The sequence below is a fragment of the Meriones unguiculatus genome, chromosome 18 (assembly GCF_030254825.1).
Source record: "Meriones unguiculatus strain TT.TT164.6M chromosome 18, Bangor_MerUng_6.1, whole genome shotgun sequence".
In the NCBI taxonomy this organism is placed as follows: domain Eukaryota; kingdom Metazoa; phylum Chordata; class Mammalia; order Rodentia; family Muridae; genus Meriones; species Meriones unguiculatus.
Genome location: NC_083365.1, coordinates 38,344,817 through 38,369,480, shown reverse-complemented (window position 1 = coordinate 38,369,480; position 24,664 = coordinate 38,344,817). Strand labels below are relative to the sequence as shown.

At 41.9% G+C, this 24,664-nt stretch overlaps 1 protein-coding gene across 3 annotated transcripts; it reads left to right on the top strand.

The window, feature by feature from the left end:
- The first annotated feature begins 3 nt into the window (after nucleotides 1-3).
- Apip (APAF1 interacting protein) lies at nucleotides 4-19,041 on the top strand. 3 transcript variants are annotated; one of them, XM_021656494.2, is made up of 7 exons: nucleotides 4-169; nucleotides 9,599-9,699; nucleotides 13,668-13,716; nucleotides 15,115-15,232; nucleotides 15,932-16,067; nucleotides 18,230-18,397; nucleotides 18,855-19,041. In XM_021656494.2, the coding sequence occupies exons 1-7, from the start codon at nucleotides 116-118 to the stop codon at nucleotides 18,952-18,954; spliced, it is 726 nt and encodes a 241-aa protein (XP_021512169.1). In that variant the 5' UTR covers nucleotides 4-115; the 3' UTR covers nucleotides 18,955-19,041. The 3 variants fall into 3 exon arrangements, with proteins under 3 accessions (XP_021512169.1, XP_060227984.1, XP_060227985.1); XM_060372001.1 differs by having other exon boundaries at nucleotides 27-169; nucleotides 15,995-16,067; XM_060372002.1 differs by lacking the exon at nucleotides 4-169 and adding an exon at nucleotides 13,955-14,088 and having other exon boundaries at nucleotides 9,618-9,699.
- The last annotated feature ends 5,623 nt before the right edge of the window (nucleotides 19,042-24,664 follow it).

Sequence of the window (24,664 nt, the reverse complement as noted above, 5' to 3'; positions counted from 1 at the left end):
CCCGCCTCCCACTTTCGCTCCGCCCCCAGGCGCCCGCTCAGTCACCGAACAAGGTTCGAGCGGGCAGCTTCGGCCTGGAAAGAGCGCGGGCGGGTGGCCGAGCGGAGTTAGAGCTATGTCTGTCTGTCAAGCTCAAGGAAACTGTTGCTCGCGGCCATGTGCCACGCAGGTAAGGACAGCGGTCTACGGCACGCGGGTGGGGTCACGGCGCGAGGTGGGGCTGACCCCTAGCCTTGTCTGCGCCGGTCCGAGGTCCCTCCCTACCCAAGTTAGGGCTGCTTCACCGGAACTATACTGGTATGGCGAAGACAGCACCGTTTTGGGCAGTTGTGCTTGCCTGCCTTACTTGACATTACGAGGTGGGAGATCATGGAAATGATTCTTTAAGGAGAATGGACCCTCGGGGTGCATGGGTTTTTCTTTCAGTCGCAGTCTTATGGAATGCCTTCTACGTGCTAAGAAAATGGTGAACAAGAGAACTAAAAGAAGAATAAACAGTTCCGATGTGGTGTGATAAGCCCTGCAGAAAGACCTTCTTCAGCCTTCCTTCGGGCTGAAGGTCTCAATTAAAAATAAAACACAGGAAAGTTTTAGTGCTGAGCATCTAATGTGAACCATTATTGTCTTTGAGTAAGTGGCTTTTCCCAAGTTCGTAAAGAAAATCTTGAAGTTAGGCAAGACTGAGAGAGATCTTGCATGTAGGATACAGGTCACTGGTGGTTATCCCTAGGCAGGTGTATATGTGGAATGAAGAAATGGAAAACATTATATTAGAATCTTTGCTAAGATGTATTGACATATGTCCCCTAATTAGTAAATCTTGGTGAGAGCTATCATAGAAATACAGAATTTTTTTTCCATTATAAGTATTGTGCCAGGTCAGCAAAATAAGCTGTGATCCAAGAGTAATGAAGCTGAAGGTATTTTTCGAATGCAGAAGAGGAAGGTAGTTTCAGATAGTGTTTGTGAAAGACTTTGTGAGTACCTAACATTTTAGATTGGCCCAGATTTTGAGGAGACCCAAAAGAAAACTCTAAGGCCACCCTGTACTTTGACTGGAGGTCCTGTTACATGTTTCAAGCCTTTTCTTGCTGTGTGGAGGTATGGGCTCATTTTCAGATTCTGCTTTTTTGAGGGAAACTTAGAAAGTCATATTCTGTGTGAAATCTCTTGATTTAAAAATACTAGCTTGAGTTCTACATATTGTAGAGATCAAATAAACAAACTTGCTGTATGTTTGATTTGGTCTGTGTCCTAGAGAGTTACTATTGACTATTGCTGTGATGGAACACCAGGACCAAAGCAGCTTGGGGAGGAAAGTGTTTATTTGGCTTGCACTTCCATGTCACCCCTCATCATGGAAGGAAGTCAGGACAGGAATGCAAACAGGACAAGAGGAGGCAGGAGTTGGTGCGGTTGCCATGGAGTGGCATGCGTGGAGCGGCCATGCTGCTTTCCGGCTTGCTTGGCCTGGCTTCTTAGAGAATCCAGGATCACCAGCACAGGGTTGGCACCACCGCTCACAATGGGCAGAGCCCTCCCCCTTAATCACTAATCAAGAGAATGCCCCACAGGTTTGCCTACAGCCTGATCAGTTAAGGTTACCTCCTCTCAGATGACCACAGCTTGTATCAAGCTGACACAAAACTAGCCAGCACAGACACCTTATTGCCTTTTCTCTTGGTTAACTCATATGTACCATTAAAGACTTAACTATGTGTTACCTGCTTGGAAGGCTTCATCAACAGTACATAAAACAGGTTAGCATAGTCCACAAGATACCAGTTTGAACCATTTGACGTAGGCTTTTCTTTATACAAGAAATGCAATCCTAGTTCATCCACTGTTTGTTGAACAAAGCAGTGTGGAAGGTATAACTTAGCAAGAACATGTTTCTTACTCCTTAGAAAGCCACGCTTGGGGAGAAATCCCAGGAAGGCTTCACTTCTGTTGTTTTCTTTTGCTTCTTCTATCATGATGTCTTATATTTAGTGTCTGTAAGGTTCGATTTGGTTGGGTGTGACTCAGATTGCCCTCTTGTATTAGAGATTGTTAACAAGTTATTAAGAACACACAGAGCACAGCAGGGATTCTGAACAGAGGTGAGGTCCCAGGAGACACAGCAGGATTCCCCCTCTTAAAGGTTTCTGAGAAACAGAGAGAAGGCCCATGTAGTTAATGAATAGCTGGTGTTTACAGTCAGTTTGCCTCTGACTCCCTAGACTGAGGAAAGGGAGTGTACTTGACAGAGGTTCCTGCTAGCAACGAGGAGGCAGTTGCAGGGGAACATCACTTAGTCTAAGATCTAGCAGCGACCCTGGTTGTTTGTTCTGTGCTAATACTACATCCATCTAGTACTACAAAGGCCATCTAAATCTCTGCCTTCTGTCTTTCTTGTTCTCGGCATTCCACCAAGCTTCACCTCCCCTTACTCTCAGCCCATCCCCCTGGCCATATAATATCTGCCCTGATCAATCCCTGCATCTGTTCATAACACATTTTTCTTTCTCATACCTATTGTTGCCTCTACATACCTTCTATCAGAGTATGCTTTACGCTATAGGGCACCTAGTGCCTTGAGTTTCTCTTCCCGAAGCTGCTGAGAACTCTTAAGAAAAAAAGGATAGGTCAGGTATATGAATCAGTGAGTCTGTATACACTGTAATGTCCTGCCCATGTGCTGTCCCTTTGAGGGCTACCTTTTATGCTGCTTAAGGTAGCTATTCTAGGACCTTTAATCTCTCTTCATCTTGGGCCCAAGCCTGGGAAGTTGCAATGATAGGGAAAACTGTTAGATACAAACTTTTCAACTTCAGCTTCTTCCTCTTTCCAGCTACAGTGTAATTTAAAAGTAAAGGAGTAGGAATGTATAGCCCCATTGCCTAGATTCAAATCCTGGCCCTGCTGTTAGTTAACTGGTAATCTTAGACAAATTAATCTTTTAGTATAAAAGGGTTGGTATAAGGATAAAATGGTGCATACAGCTTTAACAGTAGTGCCTGACACAGAATAAGCACTCAACAAATGCTGGCAATTCCTATCGTTGATAGTTGATCACATATATACCTGTATCTTCGTTCTTCCTCTTGTTTAAGACAATTACATCCTTTTGCTCCCACTCAAAGTTTCTCTTCCCTAGCAGAAGAGAACCTACTTATTAGTCCATAGGTCTCCTGTGCCTTCCATCTCTTCTTATCCTCTACTTCTGCCTCTTAGGATATGCTATCATTTGGATCTTGAATGTCCCCAAAGGCCTGTATGATGAACAGCGTATCCTCTTTAGATTTGTACCATTTACAAGTAGAAGCACCTGCACAGGATGGAGACTATTGAGAGATCCTTATACCAATGAGCATGTGGCCTCAAAAGGCATGAAACACCCTATGTACCTTCTTTCTCTTTTGCTTCCTGGCCATTAGGAGAGCCTTTTGTGCCACCATGTACCTTTATCATTAACATCCTGCACCCCGCCAGAGGCCTAAAAGTAATAGACCCAACTGATCATGGACTGGAGCCTATAAAACTATAAGCCAAAATAAACCTTTCTTATGATAGTTATCTCAGGCATTTTGTCATAGTGTCTAAAACACGACTACCACTACTACATATGATAGGAAATTGTTCTTATTGACCAGTTTTTCCATCTGTTTTCTTATCTAGGACTCCTGGCCATAGCAGCATTACTGAAAGAATCTTTAGAATTTCATGCCTGCAAATTTCATTTACTTCTAAATGAAGTGAGTGAAACCAAACCCACTTTGGTCTGGCTTCCAGATCCAGTTCTTCAAAGCATTCAAAACTTAGGGAGCCAGTGAGATGGCTCAGTGAAGTGTTCCCTGCCAAGCCTGACACCTGAGTTTGGTCCCCAGGACCCACATGGTAAGACAGAACCAACTCCTGCAAGTTGTTCTCTGACAGGTGTCATGTCCACATACATACATGCAGTGTGCACAAGTAACTAAAATAAGTAACAGTTAAAAAAAAAATGTTACTTAAGGTAATTAAGACTGACTTAATTTACAGACGCCCTGGACCTAATGCAGCCCTCAGCCAGAATCCTGCTGTTTTCTTCATTGTGCTTCTGCCAAGGAGCTGAATATTGTTAGGGATCATTCTACAACTGTGCTCATTTGCCCATTTCGTTCTGGTTATTTTAACCCTCAGAAGGGACCTCAAAAGAGCCGACAACCCTGCTGTTTTCTCTGGTAGTCCTCAGTTGATAGTGTCCAGTTCCCCACAGGGACTTTCTTACCCTTCTGTGCATTTCATGTTGTTCCTGGTACTCCGGGTCAGGATCAGCTATTTCTAGGTTCTTGACTTCTTATTCAAGCAATTATAATAAAAATCCACACTGATTTGCAAAAGTAGCAAGGAAATGTTGAAGTAGAATATCAGAAAAGGTCAGAATACACTTCAGTGGAATGATACTCGCACACATGAAGATGCTCAAGGGCCTCAGTTATTGTTTGAGTCTTCCTTTTCTGAAGTTCAAGGGGAGATTGGTTACCAAGGGGCATAATGAGTGGTTCATATGATTGATAAATTAGATGATATCATTTCTCTAAGGTGCATGACCTTTAGCTTTCTCACTCTTAAAGTTTTTAAATCTTCTAAACCCATTTCCAGTGTCACTCTTACAGGTTCACTTCTGAAATATTTCACTGACCTTTTTACTGGTCTAGTCTTCGTTTTCTTGGTCACTGCCCTTCATTGTCTTTTCCCTTCTGCCATAGTCAGATGTTTGAGAGCAGAGTGTGAGGGCTGGGGAGATGGCTCGGCAAGCGCAGTGGACACTGTAAGCACGCTGACTTAATTCGGATCCATCCTCAGTACCTATGTAGAAGTTGGATGCAGTGACACACTCCTGTAACCCCAGCCCTGGAAAGGATGAAGACAAGCGGATTCCCAGGATCTGTTGGGCAGTTGCTCAAGCTGAAACAGTGGCCTGCAGCTTCAAAAAGAGGCGGTGTCTCAAAAAGAAAAAGAAAAAAAAAAGTTGGGAAGGTGACTCAGTGGTTAAAAGCACTGGCTGTTCTTCCAGAGGACCTGGGTTCCATTGCCGTCACCCATATGATGGCTGATCTTCTGGCCTCTGTGGGCACCAAGCATGCAAAGTTAAAAATATATCCTGCTTTCCAGCTGTATCCACAGAACCTAATTTGCAACAAGTTCCATTTCCTGAGTTTTCCTGTCCACCTGTACAGCTCATTCTCACCACACTTCAACTCAAGCACTCTTCCCAATTCTTTTCCCTCCTCTTTATAGCCTCTACTTCCATTATTCCCCAGCCATTTTCTTTTATATACCATCATCCCATAACTGTGAAATTCTTTATGAGGTCAAGCTCCTCAAAGTGGATCTTATTGCCCTGATATTTCTTTCTTCAGGGCCTATCAAGTATTAGCATTCACAGTTTGCTGAGTGAATGACTGAAGTATATAATAAATTCCAGGAGGGAGGATGGCCACATCTTACTGAGTAAAAGCTGACCAGCAGGGTTTGAGAGAATTGCAACAACTGGAGCTCCAGTGTGAAGAGCCAGAGTGTAAACAAAGCTGAATTTTTGCCTGGGAGAAAGACAACCTAGTTACCTATTGCTACACAGCAAACCACCCTTAATTTAGCAGCTGAAAACAGCACTGATTGTATCCCATAGATGTTCAGGATTAGGACTCTAGGAGCAGCTGTGCTGAGCTTGGGCTCAGGGTCTCATGAGGCAGCATTCGAGCTGTTGCCACAGTCAATAGTCATGCCAAGGATGTACTCCACAAGGAGGATCTGTTCACCCATGTGACTTTGCAGGCCATGGTGGCCTTCTGCATGGGCTGGCTCAGCAAAGAACAAGTGTCCCCAGAGAGAGATTCCTGAGACCCGACACTGAACCTGCACATCTTATGGCCTCATCTGAGAAGTGGCACAGTAGCCACTTCTGCCAGAGCCTGTTGGTGCATGGGCCAATCCTGGCACCGTGGTGGCAGACCATGAGTATCACTATCAGGATACAGGGATCCCCAAGAGCCATCTTGAAATGGATTCCATAAGGAGTTTGGCTAGAACTGAGGGGTTTATATAAACCAACAGTGAAAAAGTACTTGAAAAGTAGATTAGGACAGAAAGAGGCATAACAGATCAAGGAAGTGGTATTCGAGCGTTTGTTGACTTGAGGGACCAAGCTCACTGATCAAAGTGCTGTGTTAATTTAATGCTCATGGTAGAATGGAGGGGAAGAAAATTCAGATAAAGAGATCAAACAGGAAAAGCCTACCTTCTACCCTAAATGTCAGTCCTGGGAGAATATTTATTGGGATTACAAAGTGAACAATGAAAATACGAATTTCCCCAAATTAATTGCATTGAAGTTAAAGTACTTTTATACTGACATTATTCTCACTCTCTTTATGTTTAAAATCCACGCATTTCTGAAGGCAGTGATAGTGGATAGTTAAATAGAATTAGTGTCATTACTTGGCAACCACATATCATTCCCTAAAATTAGTAAAACTACCCACGGGCCTGTGAGCTGAGTCAGTGGGCAAAGCAGTTGCTGCATTAGTTTACCTAAGTTCATTCTCTGGAGCCCACATAGAGGGGGAAGGAGGGAACTGGCTCTACACAGCGGTGCCTTGACCTCTACATGTGTGCCCTCGCCCCAGTCATAAATAAAAGGAAGAAAACTGCAGTTGAAATTCAGATGCCTGGGAATCCCTGATCCATATAAGAAAACCGCCACCCAGAAAGTATCCCTGACAAAGTGGGAACACAGCTGAAAGCAGGCTGTTTTGAACTCCTGTCAGCGTTTGCGTGATGGAAAGAAGTTTCCGAGTGTGGTGAAAGCATGGAAGGGTTCTTTTGAGTGAAGGTGCCATTGCAGAGAAGCCAGCAATGCACAGAACAGGATGAAAAAGCGGGAGGAAGCAAAGCCCAGCCACACACACCATCCTGGGAGCTCAGCGGCACCTTCTCTCTTCCTGGGTTCAGTCTTGGTGATAGTGGTGACTGCCTTAGGGTTGTCTGGAGGCTGGCTCACAGCTAAGCAAACTGTGGAGTAGTCCCGGCACTGGAGCTTCCTGTCCACAGCGGACAAGTTGTGCTCACTGCTGGTTCTGCTTAGTATTACCCTGTGGATTTTGTCCAGTTTGTCTTTATTTGAAAATTCCAAGTTCCTAGTTATTTATGCCCAAGTTTGTTGAATGCTGTTTTGAGCCAATTCTAACATAACTTAATGCTTTCCTTATTAACTGCTAAGTTAAATACCTGTGACACTCTCTCCTTTGGGGGAGGTGTTCAGGATCAGATTCGGATCCTTGCTTATGCTAATAAACATATGCTTTACCATTGAACGTCACCCTTCGCCTGAGAGCTTGTTTATGTTTGTGTCAGAGTCCTTCCAGAGGAAGGCCTGGGTCCAGGCACATGCTGGGTTTTAAGGTGAAACAAAAGGAAGGAACGGAAATAAGTGGAGCCCACAGTTAGGCATAAGTAGACTTTTCTGTGACAGTCAAAGCTGAAATTTCTTCAAAGTGGAATGAGAGCTTTTTACACTTTAAGGTCTGTAACATCTTCTGTTTCTGCACAGCGTAAGTTCTCTTCTGTTCACTGTGGTGAGGCTTCAGCTTCATGTCATAGAGTTGTGATGCTCACTGAAAGCCCTCTCTAGCAACAGTGGACATAAGCTAAGCCTTCTCTTCCCAGTTCCAAAGACAGCATTTCCACGTTCACACGCTGAGACTGCGCAGTTAAATGACTGCAGCTTCAGCAAGTGCCTTTGCCAGGGCTCCACTCCTTCCCTGTGCTGTGTCTTGCTGATCTGAATGACAGAGGGAGCTGTAGGAACAGCTCTGCCCTGTCATTGCTCTACAGTGGCAGGAAGCCGGCTAATTGTTCTAATACCTCAATACTGGGAACAGACAAAAGGGAAGGGGATCTATAATAATAGACCATTTTCTGTAATGTTTGCAATTTGTTGCGCAAATTTGGTCTTAATGATTGGAACACTGCAGGAGTCTTTCCATTAGCTGTATTTAATATGTAATTAAAATATCGTTTGTGTTCCCAAAAAAGAGGAAATAGCAAATTATATGGGGCATAGAAATTTTTGGCTAGATTCCTCGAGAAGAGTTAAATCCATTTTATTATTAACTTTAAATAATTTGTGTTCAAGAACTTTAACTCCTTAAAGTGGAAGGAAGTCAGCATTGTGCCGTGCAGTTTTGTGTGGGGTGTTTGTACTGGAGAGACTTTTAAAATACATGTATATACGTGTGCAGCTCTATGTGATATGTGCTCATACATGCGGGCACCCAAGGACTCCAGCAGAGGGTATTGGGTCCTCTGGAACTGGAGTATAAGTGATTGGAGCTGCCTGACATTGGTGCTAGGAACTGAACTGCAGCCGTCTGCAGGAGTGTGTAGGCCTTAACCATGCCTCCAGCCCCAACGTTTGTTATTTTATATTGTGTGTGTATCTGTGTCTATGTGTCTCTATATGGAAGGGGCCAGTTCGAGGTCGGTAGGTAGGTAGATAGGTGCACATGCAGATGCCTAAGAAGGCCCGAAGCTTCTGTGTGCTAGAGCTGGAGTTAGGATAGTAGTAAGTGCTGGGAGCTGAACTCGGTTCCCCTGCAAGAGCTGTACACGCTCTTAACTGCTGAGCCACCTCTTCCGCTTTGTGCTGTGTGTTTTATCTTTATTTTTTCTCACCTTATTCCTCAAAGTGTTCTCCTTTAATGGTTGAATAAAAGTGAGGCTCAGTGTCTTAGTTAAGGTTTCTCATTGCTATGATAACACTGAGCAAAAGCACCACGGGGAGCAAAGAATTTATTTTGGCTTACAGCTTGTAGTTTATCATCCAGCGAAATCAGGGCAAGAATACAAGACAAGAACCTGGGGGCAGGAGCTGAAGCAGAGACTATGGAGAGTGCTGCTTAGTGGTTTGCTCCTCGTGGCTTCTATAGCTCAACCACCAGCCGGGGCAGCAGCAGCTGGGCCCACACCAGACATCAATCAAGAAAACGCACCAAAGGCCAATATGATGGGAATATTTTCTCAATTGAGGTTCCCTCTTCCAGGATGACTCTAGCCTGTGCCACGTCTACGTAAAAACTGGCCAGGACACTCAGCATCCTGGAAACAGCGAATTAGATACAAGGTAGTTTGGACTCCTAAGCCTGTGTTGGTCTGAACTTTACAGAATGTCTGGCTTTCTCCCATGCTCTGAATTTTATATTCTAAAGGCTGCTTTATCAACTATCCTTCATAATACTTGCCTAAAACCATGTGAATGTGTGTATTATGTATGTGTGAGTAGGATTTGTTTATTGTTATTTGTTTTATTTTTGTTTTCATAGTATTTATTTCAATTGTAATAGGAGATGTTATTAAAGTCACTTTGGGAAATAGGACAGCTTTAAGATAAAAATGAAACTGAACCAACACAGACTATATTGAACATGCGATAATCATGATTTATGGTGTTCTAGCTACGTGTTTTGTCTGAAAAGCTCACCTGTGTATTCTGAAATGTGTTTTTATAGAAACGCCAGCTGGGATACACAGATTACAGAGAGTCTATTTAAACAATCATTATGTTCTGTTTAAGGACAAGGAGCATCCCAGATTCCTGATCCCAGAACTTTGCAAACAGTTTTACCATCTGGGCTGGGTCACCGGCACCGGCGGAGGAATTAGCTTGAAGCATGGGTAAGTCTCTGGCTGATCTCGGCTCAGGAGTTCTCCCTTTCAGCAGGCCACGGGTGCTGTGTCCACACCCAGCTGATAGTCAGTTTAAGGTGGTACAGAAGCTGAGTGCTTTCTACGTGATCAGTGGCTATTTGCATAACCCAGTGGAACCAAGGAGCAGACGCAACAAGCATAGTAAGTAGAGGCTTTTGAATCCCAGTTGCTAAATGGGATAATTTAGTCCTCTCTGGAATACCAAAGGTAGGTAGGTAGCAGTCCATCAAGGATGTTCATGTACCTGGACTTTAGCAAGATCTTCTCTAGGCAGTCAAAGATTGATTCCAAAAGTTCAGAGAGATATTTAAAAGCCACTTAAATACAGATTATTAATCATTAAAAATTCAAAACTCCATGTTTACAGAGTTTAAAAAAATGTGCTATGTATTCTAAGCAGAGATATCAGGATTAATAGGCACAATGCTCACTGATATCTACTCCTCTGAGGCACTGGTTTTAAAGAGAAAGAAGGAATCGTTTTCTACTGCCCATTGGATTCAGTGACTGTCTTGTCCTCCAGCAGACGAGGAATAAATACAGCACTGGAATGACTGTCAAGGTGATGCCGCCTTCCCCAGGGGCTTTCTGGAAGATGATTAATGTTTCCCTCCCGAAATGTAGGAATATTGTTACTGGAGGCTGAATTTTATTTTGCATTCTAATTTACCCTTTCTCTTTAGCAAAATTGGGTTATTAAGACATTTATCTGTTTAGTGTATATGTACACGATATGTATGTGTGTAAATGTACATATGTATGTGTATGTATTCCCCAAGGAGTCTGCATTTCATAATAGGAAATGGATTTTAAAATAGAATCAGAACATCTTAATAAAAGAATTTTATTACACCCCACAAGATGACGATTTTGTAATATCATCTGCTTCAAATTAGTGTCACTCCTGAAATATTAGTTCAGTAGTGGGAAACAGCAGAGGTGCCTTAGTCAACGGCGTGGTCAGCTGTGGATAAAAGGATTCTCAGTACAGAGGAAGTGTGTCCCCTCATGGCCTGCATGCCCATCCGTGTCCTGTCTTTCACCATCACCACCCCAGGTGCTAATGTGCCAGTTCAGCTTTGTGCAGATTTTCAGACCGTTTTGCCTAAACGTTCAAGTTTTCTTATTCACAATATGCCTGAAATTCTTACTAATTTGTCCCTGTTTCACTTATCTATTTAGAAGACAAGTGCCTGCACTTTAATTTCCCTGATGTATGATTTATAGTAAGTCATGTTCTAAATGTTGCCTTTAGTTATTTGCATGGGCAGAAAATAGGATTTTTTTTTTATCATAATAAAGCTCCGACCAAGCTAAGCTAAAAATAGTCATTTCTGGCTTTTTAAAATATATATACAGGAAAGTTAACAGGAGAATGCAAACTCAGGAGTGGTTTCTTTAAAGCAAGAAATTGTAAAGGACTTCTCTTTTTATAAGAACTTTACTGGTCCACACACTGATTGTGTGTGGCCAGCATAAACCATTTATTGGCCCATGTCTTCATATGTAGTGGCTTTTATAGCACTACAATCAATTTATAGGAGAGTTGCCGCATATAGAAGTTTTCTTTATTTTTAATGGGCAATGAGCTCCCCCTAGAGGCCACAAGTGGGAAGAGCCAAAGTTTTAAGTCATTGTTTGGCTTCAAATTTATGCTTTACATAAAATTGGGCATTTTTAGTAAAGTGTTGAATGTTATCCCTAATATTTACATGGCTTTATTTGCCCCTATAACTCATCTTCACGTTTCTGGTGATAGTTTTGTCTTCTGTGTCTGGTTCCCTGTGCAAATAAGTTTGAAAAGACATGTAACGTACTGGAGTCATGCAGACAATAGACTTTGGGAATATAGAAATATTGACAGATTGCAATGTTTGGCTCATCCACGCCAGCTTATATGACTAGTGTATGGTACTAGGAAGTGCGTGTGAGTGAGTGTGTGTGACAGCAGAGACACACATTGGATTGAAAGTGAGGACACGCATAGGAATCGTCAACGTAATTCCAAAACATTCAGCAGCCATTGCCCTGAGGCTTGCTCTGTGATGTTTAGATTTAGCATTTTCTGTCTTCATTGATATGTGCCAGCCACACTAAGCCTGTTGCATGCTGTTAGAAACATATTTGATAAACCCATACGGTAGCCAAGCCACTGAAGTGTAATATTCCAGCGCTCTCTAACGACCAGAGGGTAGATAAAAATAGACACTCCTGAGCACAGATGTAGTATCAACTCTTGTTTTTGTTTGTGTATTTGTTTCCTTTTGTTTCCCACAGAATGAAAGCACAAGTAATATAGAGAAAGAAATTCCAGAATTAATTCTCCGGAACTTCAAATTTCTTTTTATTTGTGGCTTATAGAGCCAGGCAAATATTTTCCTTCAGTCTTTTGTATGTTATCTCCTAAAACAAAATATTCTTATATGTTTTTCACATTTCTCTTTTTGTGTTGGTATTAATATGTCAAAAATTTACTTAGCTTGTCTTTGACTTACTCAAAGTAGATCAAAGTCTAAATTGATTCCCATTTTCAAAGACAGCAATACAGACAAACATGGCACAGCTAGAATTCCTTTGTGTTTACAAAGCTGGGGAGTGGGTCTCTGGGGCTGTGGTCTGTTATGTTGCTTATAGAAGGAGGGCGGCCACACTTGCCCTGTGCGCTGCAGCTGCTTCAGGAGACCCAACGCATGCACGAGCTCATTACACCCTGCATTCTGCTCACCTGTCAGGCCTTTACAGTCTGATTTACCAAGAAACTCATTTCACGGCCTTCCTTGTCAGTGTAAAGACTGTATATTTTGTAGTAACCATGTCAGCAGCTTCATATAGGCCATCCTCATTTTCACTGTGAAGCCTTTGATCTTGTCCATTGTGCGTTTCTGCCTCCATGTCAGACGCTAGAGTTCCAGATGCTTGTGCTCGCCTGGTTCCTGTCTTGGTGGCAGCTCATTTACATGCTCTGGCAACTCAAACTGATAAGTGAGGCAAAGGACTGTCCTGTGAAGTGGAGAGAATGTGGAAGATTTGGAAATCATGTTGCAGGTTAAATTTAGCAGCACCATAGAGGACCTGGCAGAAAATCGTACAAAGTATAGATCTAACACCCAAAACAAAAGTGCGTTCTCTCTCTCCCTCTTTCTCTCTCTTTCTCGGTATGGGTTGTGTGTGCGCATTTACATATGTGTGCATGCATGTGTGTGTTGTTTCAGATATTTGCTGGCTGCATTCCCCATGCTGGTCTTGAACTCAGGATCTTCCCTGCTCAGCCTCCTATGTGTGTGACTATAGGCATGTGCAAACGCCTCCGATACCTTTCTTGCATTTCTAACTTTTTGTGATTGCTTTGCTGCCATATAATGTCTAAGATTTGTGTCATAGAGGAAAGTCTTCTACAAAGTCACCCTGTGCTGCTGATGTCATTTAGCAAACTGTCCAGGAGAGGGCTCTGCACTTCATGACTTCATGTAATAAATTTGAACCTCATTCTTTGCAATGCAGAAATGTTCTCAATCAGACATAAATTTTACCTGATTGTATTTTAGAGTTACTGTATTTTACATAGGATACAGAATTCTGTTCATTCATGCCAAAAAGTGCTAAATGCTTACATATTTTACATATGCTTACATATTTAGATTTATCTTTCCTCTAGATAGTGCTGTTATTATCGTTGATTTTTTTACCCCCATGAAAAGAAATACATATATGTGAAAGCAGGAAAGACAAAAGCAGCTACTATGAATTTGTCTAGGCCACCAGTGCTGCAAAGTAGCTATCCTGTGTGCCCTAACTCTTTCACTCAAACAAGCAGCTGTTTGTGACTTGATGTTTAAAGAGCTTTGATGGTTTGACTGCAAGGATACGCTTTTTTTTTTTTTTCAAAACCAGAAATTTAGCTAAATGAAAACCAATTTCTATATTTTTGTTACCAGCAATGAAATCTACATTGCTCCCTCAGGCGTGCAAAAGGAACGCATTCAGGTATGCCAAAGGACCCTTTGTAAGCCCTCTGTCCCCTCTCCTTCATGCTGTTTCATGAAGTGGAATTGCTTCTAAAAGGTTATGTTAGCTTTGAAGGGTGGTTCTGTTGTGATCATTTAACTAATCAACAAACATTTGCCAAGTAATTATTAAATATTTGTTGAGTAATTATGAAGTGCTTGTTTAAGATGGCCAGGATCCTCCCCATAACCAGCATGTGTTTTGAAATTTCCTTCAGGGCTGGAGCGATGGCTCACTGGTTAAGAGCAGAGGACCTGGGTTTGGTTCTCAGCACCTACACTGGCTCACAAGTACCTGTAGCTGCAGTGGCAGGGGACCTAAAGCCACCCTTCTGACCTTTGAGGGGACCAGGTATGCATGTGGCACACAGACATACATGCAGGCATATTTTTTATAAAAATAAATAAATCTTCAAAATCCCATTCAGAAAACTGGCAGGCAGCAGTTAGAACGGCGGCATCCTTCCACTTTTTCAGGCCAGTGAGCTGAGCCTGCTGATGGGCTCAGCTCACACAAACTGATGGATATTTTCAATGGCAGAGCTATTCTAATTTTAAGTGGGGAAATTTTGTTTCAAAATTTTAAGAAGTAGCATTCTCTATCAATGCTAGAGTAATTCCCCAAATCTAACCAAATACATACAACTTTGATTTAAGGGAAGAAAAATAAAGTTTCTTCTTCATGAAGGTTTCTATTGTGGTCTGTGATGAGCCCTGGAGTTTGGAAGTTGCAGATCAGAAATACGCAGCATCACTAAGGAAAAGCTGGGTCGACATACTCCCGAATTCCCGAAGAGCGGTGTTTTTACTGAGTTTCTCAAGGAATAAGGAAGTTCAAACACCCATCTGAGAAAGCTGATTTCTTTATGTAGATTTTCTAAAAAATAGTTATGACACAGCAGGCCCAAATTTGTGAGCTGACAGCAACATCGTTAATTACATAATTGTTTCTACATCCAGCTTTATCCTCCAAACTGTAAAAGAAATGTCTTTTATTAACTCTCGAGAAAGTTTTTGATAGTTTAAAACTTTGTTTTGCCATCATGTGTATCTGTACACTGTGTGTATGCAGTCCCCATGGGGACCAGAAGAGGGCATCATGTCCCTGCAACTGAGGTCAGAGGGTGCTGAGCCACCATGTGGGTGTTGGGGACCAAATCTAAGTCCTCTGGAAGAGCTGCCCGTGTGCCTACCTACAGAGCCATCACTAGCCACAGTATAAAACTCAAAAAAGAATCTCCCTGTGGGGAAACAAACATGAACATTTAATTTGAATGTTAAACATATTCGTGTATGCATATATAAGTACACACAGTAGAGACATTTGTTGTTTTTTAAGATCTTCTTTTCTTTTTTTTTTTTTTCTCTCTATAAATAGCCAGAAGACATGTTTATCTGTGACATCAATGAGCAGGACATAAGTGGGCCTCCAGCGTCTAAGAAGCTTAAGAAAAGCCAGTGTACTCCTCTTTTCATGAACGCTTATACTATGAGAGGTATGCAGAAAGTAACTGATGTAAAGAACATTTGCAGAGTTGGCCTCCCCAAAGGATAGCGGTTACAGCGTTAGCTAACAGCTCTGGAGTATCAGATATGTACAAGAACTTTAAATGTTTCGACTCATTCCGTTCTCTCATTAGCCTGTGAAGAAGGTCCACTGTTCCACTTTCTTCCTAGTTAGTTCTCATCAATTTGACACAAGCTAGAATCATCTAGAAAGAGGAACTTCTGATAAGGAATTGCTTCTATCTGACTGGCCCGCAGGCAGGTCTGTGGGGACATTTTCTCGATCAATGATGGGCATGGGAGGGCCCAGCCCACTCGGGTGGTGCTATCCTGGGGAGGTGGTCCTGGATTATACAAGAAAATAGGTTAAGCAAGACATGAGAACCAGGCAGCCAACAGCAATCCTCTGGCCTTTGCTTCAGTTCTAACCTCCAGCTTCCTGCCTTGAGTTCCTATGCTGACTTCTCTCAGTGGCCCAGGACAAATAAGCCCTACACTGGATTTGGTCAGCATTTTATCTCAGCAACAGAAACTAACTAGAACACCCTCTTACTCACCACCAGTTTTTTCTATGAAAAAAGTTAAGTCCATAACCAAACATGTGTACATAAAGTTACAAGGGGATATATGTTGTTTTCTTTTAACGATGTAAGTTCTCTTCACTGAGCATCTGACCCTTCATGCTGCAGGAGCAGGCGCAGTGATTCATACCCACTCTAAAGCTGCTGTGCTGGCCACCCTTCTGTTTCCAGGACAGGAGTTTAAAATTACACATCAAGAGATGATCAAAGGAATACGGAAATGTACCTCAGGAGGGTATTACAGGTATAATTTTTTACTAAACTATTTGGCACACATTTTTCCTTCTCTTTGTTAAGTCAGACTATGATATTCTTATGCTTCTAATGAGGTGCAGGGGGTCTGTGTTGAGTAATACCCCACTTAATATTATGCTTTCAGATGCACTGTCAGCGACATGGACTCTTCCTCCCTTCCCCAGCCATGCTGAATTATTAGCAACAGGAAGAATGGAATTTTTGCTCCACTGAAGTGAGCAAAAGTCTCGGCTGGGATGTCTGTCAGGTGGGCGGGGGCAGCCCTCTTTTCAGCACTGAGAGAGCAAGATCTCCTTACCTCCACTTTATCTTCCTCAAGCTTGGGCTGGGACCATGTTCATGCTGACTTCATCTATTTCTAGGATACACTCCTGTTTACAGAGAAACCTTTCTGTTCATTTCAATTGGATAAATGACTGTATTTCAGAATTCGTGATGTGAGTGACATAAAATTGAAGAACAATAACCCTGTAACTAAATTTAAATAAATCCACCGGCCTGCAAAAATGTAGTCGCCAGTCATAAATCTAGACTTGAGTGACTTGAAGCAACAGGCTTCCAGTGGCCAGGTACAAGCAGAGCCTTGCTTTTAGCTGGTAGCATTCTTGTGAACCTTCACCCTTCTTAATTTCCTACAGGGCCTGATTCTCCCTCCGTCAGAGGAGAGTGCCCCTGATACTAAAGACACCCCAGTAGTGTCCCACTGTGACTGCAGGGAACAGGCTGGACGTGTTTAAGTCAGAGTGCTGAAAATTTTATTTGACTTGATTTCCGTGACTATTTATTGTATGCCTAAAGCCTTCCCTGGCTCAATGAAAATTAAATAGAAATGGGAAAAGTTAAAGCAGTGGAGTATGTGCTTAACACTTGCAAGGCCCTGGGCTCCATCACTAGCAGCACAGCCAAGCAAAACAAAGTCAGCACTAGGTGAGGGGAGCATGCACATGCGTCAGTATAGCAGCATGCCTCTGCTAGAGTGCAAAGGACGCTGGCGGTCCGTCAGGGGACTTTCACAGCTCGATTTCATACTTAACTTGTGAGGGTCAGCATCCTGTTGGTGAAATGAAGGGTCGCCTTGAATTTGTTTTCTGGTTTCACTGTGCTTTGAAGTTATTTTGCCCCTGGAAATATCTGACTGCGTGGCATACGCTATGGGAAAGTAGAAGTCTGCCGCCCTTCTGGCTAGTTTCAGGAAAGATGGGAGACCAGCAACTCGCTCCTTCACTGTGGATATTGTGTATTTACTTCCATCTCAACTACAGTGGAATCATGGGCAATTCTATGATAACGGTCGCCCAAATTATTAATCACATGACAGCTGTTTAGTCTATGCCTGCCTGAAAGTGGTCATTTCAGATAACACTTGGGGCGTTTTTGTTGCTAAGTTTACTCACTGCATTGGTGAGAAGTCAGCATGGGAGAAGTCCATGTATAAATGAACACTTGTCTGAGTTGGCATGGGTTACAATTGACCTCAGGAATGAACTTAGTTTCATTTGTAGGAAAGTTACTTCTTTGAACATTATTATATTCTGACTTTAATCTCATGTATTTACTAAGGAAAAAAAAGTAGAAACAAAAGTTCTAATGCGGCAGATTTGACTTTCTGAAAGGATTGCCGTAACCTTAGTGATTGTTACTAGATGGCTCTTTCTATCCTGGTGCCACAAAGCACACCTGGTTTCACACCTGGTGCATTGACTGCCATGCCTGTCAAGACATTTTGGTATTATGCCTAATGAAATATAGTGGGTTTTTTTATATTGTTGGGAAATACTCCTACTGTTTAAGATATAGTTCAAAGTCTTATCTTTTCTACACTTCTGTGTGTAAGGTATATAATTTTCTGTCTCATGTTTAAAATGTTATGATCATCTTTGCTTCAAGGAAATACTTGTATGATCTTAATTTCTTTTTGAGGTCCTCGTATACTGTACAAATTTCTGCCATTTAAACTTAGGGCTCCCTGCCAGATTTCAATGTTATCTTTTGATATAGATACAAGATATAACTTGCAGCATCTTGTTTTGAAGTTGGAGAAGTTGGAGTTCTGTTTAGAGATAAAGGGTATCTGACAGGTTACTAACAGGAAAAATTACAAATAGAATATTGATATTTCAGTGGGAGAAAATGTCTTGTTCTTTCTTGTAGATATGATGATGTGTTAGTGGTACCCATTATTGAGAACACTCCTGAAGAAAAGGACCTCAAAGAGCGGATGGCTCGTGCCATGAATGAGTACCCAGACTCCTGTGCGGTTCTCGTCAGACGTCATGGGGTGTACGTGTGGGGAGAAACCTGGGAGAAAGCAAAAACCATGTAAGACTGAATCCAAGAATATTTTATACAAATCACACTCAGGATGTGAAAATGAACTCAACACGTTTAGGATTTAAAATGAAATACATGGTTTTCATGTGTCTGTTGGTTAACTGATTTCAGCTTCAGTAATCTATTATTGTTATTTGTAGAGACCTGATTTTCATTCTGCTGAATCACTGGGAAGTATTACATTTCATTTAAAAAGTATAGCACATAATAAAAAACTGTAGCTTTATGTGTACAGTATACTTCTTGAGAAGTAAATGATGTAGTTGCACAGTTCAGTGTGATTCCTCTGCATGTTTGAAAATTGTTGGGATCAAAATAAGAAACTTTGGTATGACCTAAGTAGAAAATGTAGAAACAAAGCAAAGCTAACCTTGGGAGACCTGGTGGTCGGACTGAAGAAGTTTGTCCTGACAGACATTCCGTTCTCCCGCCTCTTCTTCTGCAGGTGTGAATGCTATGATTACCTGTTTGACATTGCTGTCTCCATGAAGAAGATGGGACTGGATCCAGCGCAGCTCCCCCGTGGAGAAAGTGGAATTGTGTAAACCGAGTAGACGCCTAAGTCTCTCCAACAATAAAACAAACTTATTATGCCTTAAATAAAACTTGACTGCTTTTAAATGAATGGAAAACTTTCTTGATGTCACTAACTTGCCACTGAATAATTCCAAAAACCACATATACTGAATTCTACAAATAATCTCCTCTGATATTAAATATTTGCTTATATTCTTACGGTTTTAGGCGACAGGGAGGTGGAATAAAAACTTTACTTGGTATTTGCTTAAAGATTGTAGCAGAAAAATATTTGCCTTTAAGTTAATTTCTTTTGTATGCATTCTCAGAGAAGTTCTTCTCATCTTTAAAACACTGATAATAGTAGATTCTCTGGGAATTTTCTACTTAATTGTGGGAGGAACAATTTCTTATTTTAATTTGATGCATAAACATAAATGAACTATTAAGACTAATGTATCCCTCTTATTTGGTGTAAATATAATTGTGTAGATGGAAGTAGCCATCTTTATCACTTCCTTCATCCGGGTCAAATAAGTCTCATCTTCCCACTGTGCCTTAGTCCCGTTATCCTCTGACCTTCTCAAGGCCTTTGCTTTTGCCAAGATTCTTGAAACATGCTCCACATACAGGTATGTGCTACCGTACCTTCAGCCTTCACCCAGCTCTTAACACCTGTCCACTGTTCAGCCTGTTTTCTGTTCTCCCACTTGGACCAGTCAGCCCTCACCACAATATTGAAACAGCTTTTACTGAGACTAGCTGGGTCTCCCTGTGTACCAATCCTCTGAATGCTGTTTTCCATTCCATGCTGTAAATGAAACCAGTCTCTTCCTGAAGACACTTCCTTGCAGCTGAAGCTGTTTTGTCTCATCACCAGGCCTGCGGAACCCTTGAACATCAAGTCTGCTTCTTTTTCATGTTCCAGGAAACTTTTACTAATAGTTCCATCTGTCCTCTGTGTGTATGCATCCTAGCAAGACAAGAGAAACACTGCTGTGTTACTGTCACGTGGGTCTCAGGTGCTGAATATTATTATGCTCATTCACTCACCAACACCCCTTCCAGTCAACCGTTTCTTCTCGAAATTCAAACATTTCCCTGCATACTCACTCTGTGATAATAACTTCAACTGCTGTTTCACTGAAAAGAATAGACACCATCAAGAGAGAACTTCTGTGAGCCTCCTGCCTCTGCATGTTCCACACAGGGCAGGTAAGCTGGCCCTGCTGCCCACTGAGACCCTGTCTTCTGACACATTAAACTCAGAGATAGATTCCCTGCTGGTTTCACTCAGCATTGGCTGTGTTGGTTCTTCAGGTTGCTAGACTCCACATAATGCTGGTCCCTCTTCAGCTCTGTAGTTTCAGCTGTCAACTACATCATCCCTTGGACAACTTTTCCCAAAACTCACCAATCTCATCTATTTTCATGGATTTAAAAACCAGTTGCACCCAGCCCATCACACATGATATCTTTTTAATTATTTATTTACTTACTTAGTTTTTAAATTTATTTTTTACAATTTATTTACATCCCAATTGTAGCACCATCCCTCTTCTCTTCCTAGTCCCACCCTCCATACCTTCCCCCCATTTCCCTCCCCTATTCCTCAGAAAGTGGAAGACCTCTTCCCCTACCATTTGACCCCAAGACTCAGAGGCATACTTTGTGCAGAGCACAGGGAGTCATAGGAAAGAGTGGGGGGACAGAAGGATCCAGAGGGGACAGAGCCTCCATAAGAAGACAACACAGAGCCAACACATTTGTGTCTTAAACCACATATTTTTCCTTATCTCCAAACTCTTACCTGGCTTCTGACATTGTCACGGGAATGTCTGTCTACATCTTAATATATTCAAAGCCCCAATTCCCTGACATTTTCCCCACTTCCTTCCAGTTGTCCATGCTGACACCCTTGGTAGAATGATAAGCCTCATAGAGTAGCTAATCAATCAGCCAATCTCACCAGCTTCACACTCAGGAAATACTTGCAGTTCAAGCCTTTAATTGCCTCACTGTTACTTCCTGGCTCAGCACCCACTGGTTGGTTGGTTGTTTTTAGCTTATATATTATAGATGTGCTTTAACAGATTCCCCTGCTTCAGCCTCTGCCTCCACCACTCACCCCAAAAGTCTGTCAATAATCAATACTATCTCCCATCATCCCACTATCAAGGAGGTCAGCTAGGGTCTCTGCTCTTAACCCTGTCTTCAGACAACAGTTCCACATACTTTGCCCATTCTTTGGTATTTTTCCTTCCTGTAGAATGTGAATCACACGGAAGTAGGAATCTTTACATTTGTCCCTCAATGTATCCCTACTCTTCAAACAGTAGTTTGAGAGTAAATAGTAAATGGTTGATAGTATTTGTTGAATGAAGCCATGTTTCCACCAAAACTTGAGGTCAGAGCTCTGTATTGTACTTCTCAAAAGAATTGCTGGTGGTGGCTTCTTCCTAGAGACACTTCTTTGGCCTTCCATAACCCCAGATGCCTGCAATGCCCTGCTTACCTCTTGGGTCAGTTCTGTAGTCTTGGGTATTTATCCCCTGTCAGACTTCTGCTTTTAATCATACCCTCCATCTCTACTTTTCTCCTAAACAACCTCCTTCAATGAATATCTTTAAATAGTGCCTCTGTTGAAGATGTACTGTTTATCACTAGCCTCAACCCATTACCTCACTCTGTCTCCAGATATTTTTCTAGAAACTTATGGCAAAATTCTTTTTGAGGTTAGAATCTATTTTATTCTGTTCCCCAAAAGCAAGAAAAATGCCTGCCATATCATAAGTACTCAATGAATATTTTCTAAGTTCTTGTTGGAAATTTCTCCACTGGGGAAATATAGTTTGGGTCACTTCTGTTTAATTTCACTTGTCTTATTTTTAAGGTGGGACTAACAGAGTGCTTAATTCGTGGTAGCTGTTCAATTAATATCAATTACCTTCCTGTTTGTAAGTCTCACTCAATACAGGAACTGTTTGCTTTTAGACTAGTTTATTAAGAGTTTGGGATCATAATCTTTCAAGATAGGCCTTCCCCCTGTTTTGAGATGAAATTGAAGCTCAGGAAATAAATACACAGAATTTAAACAAAGGAATATTTGTAAACGTCTTAGCACAATACCTACCAGATGTTTGGTGTGCTCTTCAAATATTAGCTTCCTTCCCAGGAACACATAGTCTTGGTCTCCTCAAGGCCACTGACATTCAGATAAATCTTGGAAACAACACTACAAGAGCACACCCCCAGTAAATCTAGTTGTGGGATTGGAGAACTGGTGGATGTTCGTCACTTTTGCCTTTCTTGTCAATACTCTGACCCATTCTTGATCTGAATCAGCCCAGGATGGCTGATTCCCAGTGTGGCAGTATCCAGTGATTTGAGGAGCTAACAGGTATTCTTCCCCATGCCTTTGGGCTCTTACTCTTTATACTACTTCAAATAAGATGTCAAATTTTGGTTATGAGTGAAAGACCAAGATGATAAGAGCCCTTCATCAAACCAAGTTTTGTTAAATTAACTAAGGTTAACTAATTAACCTTCCAATTGAATAAGACAAACACTTTCGTTAAGAGATTGCCATGTGTTTCTCAGATTATTTTAGAGCCCTTTTAATCATACTGAACTGTTTGAATCTTTTTTTAGAAAAGTAAAGTTTTTATTTTATTGCCATTTTTTAATTTAATTTAATTTTTTATAATTTATTCACTTTACATCCCAGTTGTAGCCCCCTTCCCTGTCTCCTCCCAGTCCCACCCTCCCTCCTCCTTCCCTATTCCCCTCCCCTATTTCTCAGAAAGGAGGAGCCCTCTTCCCCTACCATCTGACCCCAGCCTAGCAAGTTTCATAAGGACTGGCAGTATCCTCTTCCTCTATGGCCTGGCAATGAATTACCCCCTTCCACATCAGGAGGAAGTGATCAAAGAGCCTGCAACAGAGTCCATGTCAGAGATAGCCCCTTCTCCCCTTAATAGGGAACCCACATGAAGACTGAGGTGCCTGTTGACTATATCTGAGCAGAGAGGAGGAGGGTTGGTCCTCCTCATGCATGGTCTTTGGTTGGTATGTCAGCTTCTACAGGCCACCATAGGCCCAGATTTGTTGGACTATGTTCATAGCAGCTTCATTTATAATAGCCAGAATCTGGAAACAATCTTAATGTCTCTCAGATGAAGAATGGATGTACAGAAATTGTACGTTTACACAATGGAATACTACTCACCAATAAAAAACAAGGAAATCATGAAATTTGCAGGCAAATAGATGGAGCTAGAAAAGATCATCCTGAGTGAGGTAACCCAGAACCAGAAAGACACACACGGTATATACTCACTTATTAGGGGATATTAGCCATATAATATAGGATAAACATACTAAAATCGACAGATCTAAAGAAGCTAAACAACAAGGAGGACCCAAGGGAAGATGCTTAGTTCTCATTCAGAAAGGCAAATAGAATAGACTCTGTTTTGAATCTTAGGAATTGATTTGCCTTATGTCCAATTTAATAAAAAATATGTCTCTTTCAAGAAAGAAAATTGCCAGGTCTCATCAGCAGCTCTGGTCAATGTGGGTTGGTAGGATATTAGTAACACTTTAAAACATGATTAGTTGTCTCATCAAAGTTCTTTAAAATGACACAATAAGAGAAAGAAATTTGATTTCTTCTTTGTTATGGTTAAATGTGGGGAGTCCCCCAAATGAACTCCTATATTAAGGGCTTGGTCCCTGATGCAGCTGGTGTTCAGATGTGGTGCTCCAGGGAAGTGATTGGATCATGGGGTCCAGCCTTCATCAGTGGATTAATAAATTTGTGGACTCAAGATCTGATGAACATTGGTAGGTGGTGAGACCATGCAAGGTAAGTCTTGGTTGTAGCATGTCTTTGAAGGCTATCTTGTCCTGGTCCTTCTTGTTTGTCCCTTTCTGTTTCCTGTCCAGCAAGGGCTGAGTAGCTTTGCTCTTCCACTTGCACCTGTCCATGATGTTCATGCTCATCCCATGCCCACAGTGATGAAAACAACCAAGAACAGGAGAGAAATTGCAGAAACCTTGACCCCAAATAAACCTTTCCTCCATCTAAGTAGATCTCTTTTGGGTATTGTTTGTTTGAGGTAGGGTTTCAATACATAGCCCTGCATGGTCTGGAACTCACTCTGTAGATCAGGCTAGCCTAGAACTCATGGTAATCCACCTGCCTCTGTCTCCTTAATGCTGGGATTAAAGATGTGTGACACCATGCCCTGCTTTCTCTGGAATTTGTCAGAACAACAGAAGTCGGACTTAGCACCATTTCACTATCTGTAATCTGTAAGGTACCAGGTGTTGGTAACAGCCACTAAAAACAGTCCTTTGTGGTTCGAAGCTATCAACACAAATATGCTCTAAAAGCTCATTTGGCTTTTATATGTGGTGGTTTGAATGAAAATGGCCCCCATAGGCCCATAGGGAGTGGCACTCTTAGGAGGTGTGATCTTGTTAAAGGAAGTGTGCCACTGGGGAGTGGGCTTTGATGTTTCAGAGGCTCAAGCCAGGCTCAGTGTCACTGCTGCCTGCTAATCCAAATATAGAACCCTGAGCTACTTCTCCAGCACCATGTCTGCCTGCACGCTGATGCTGCCATGCTTCCCGCCATGAGAAGAGTGGGCTAAGCCTCGAAAACTGTAAGCCAGCCCCAATTAAATGCTTTCCTTTATGAGAGTTGCTGCAGTCATGGCATCTATTCACAGGAAT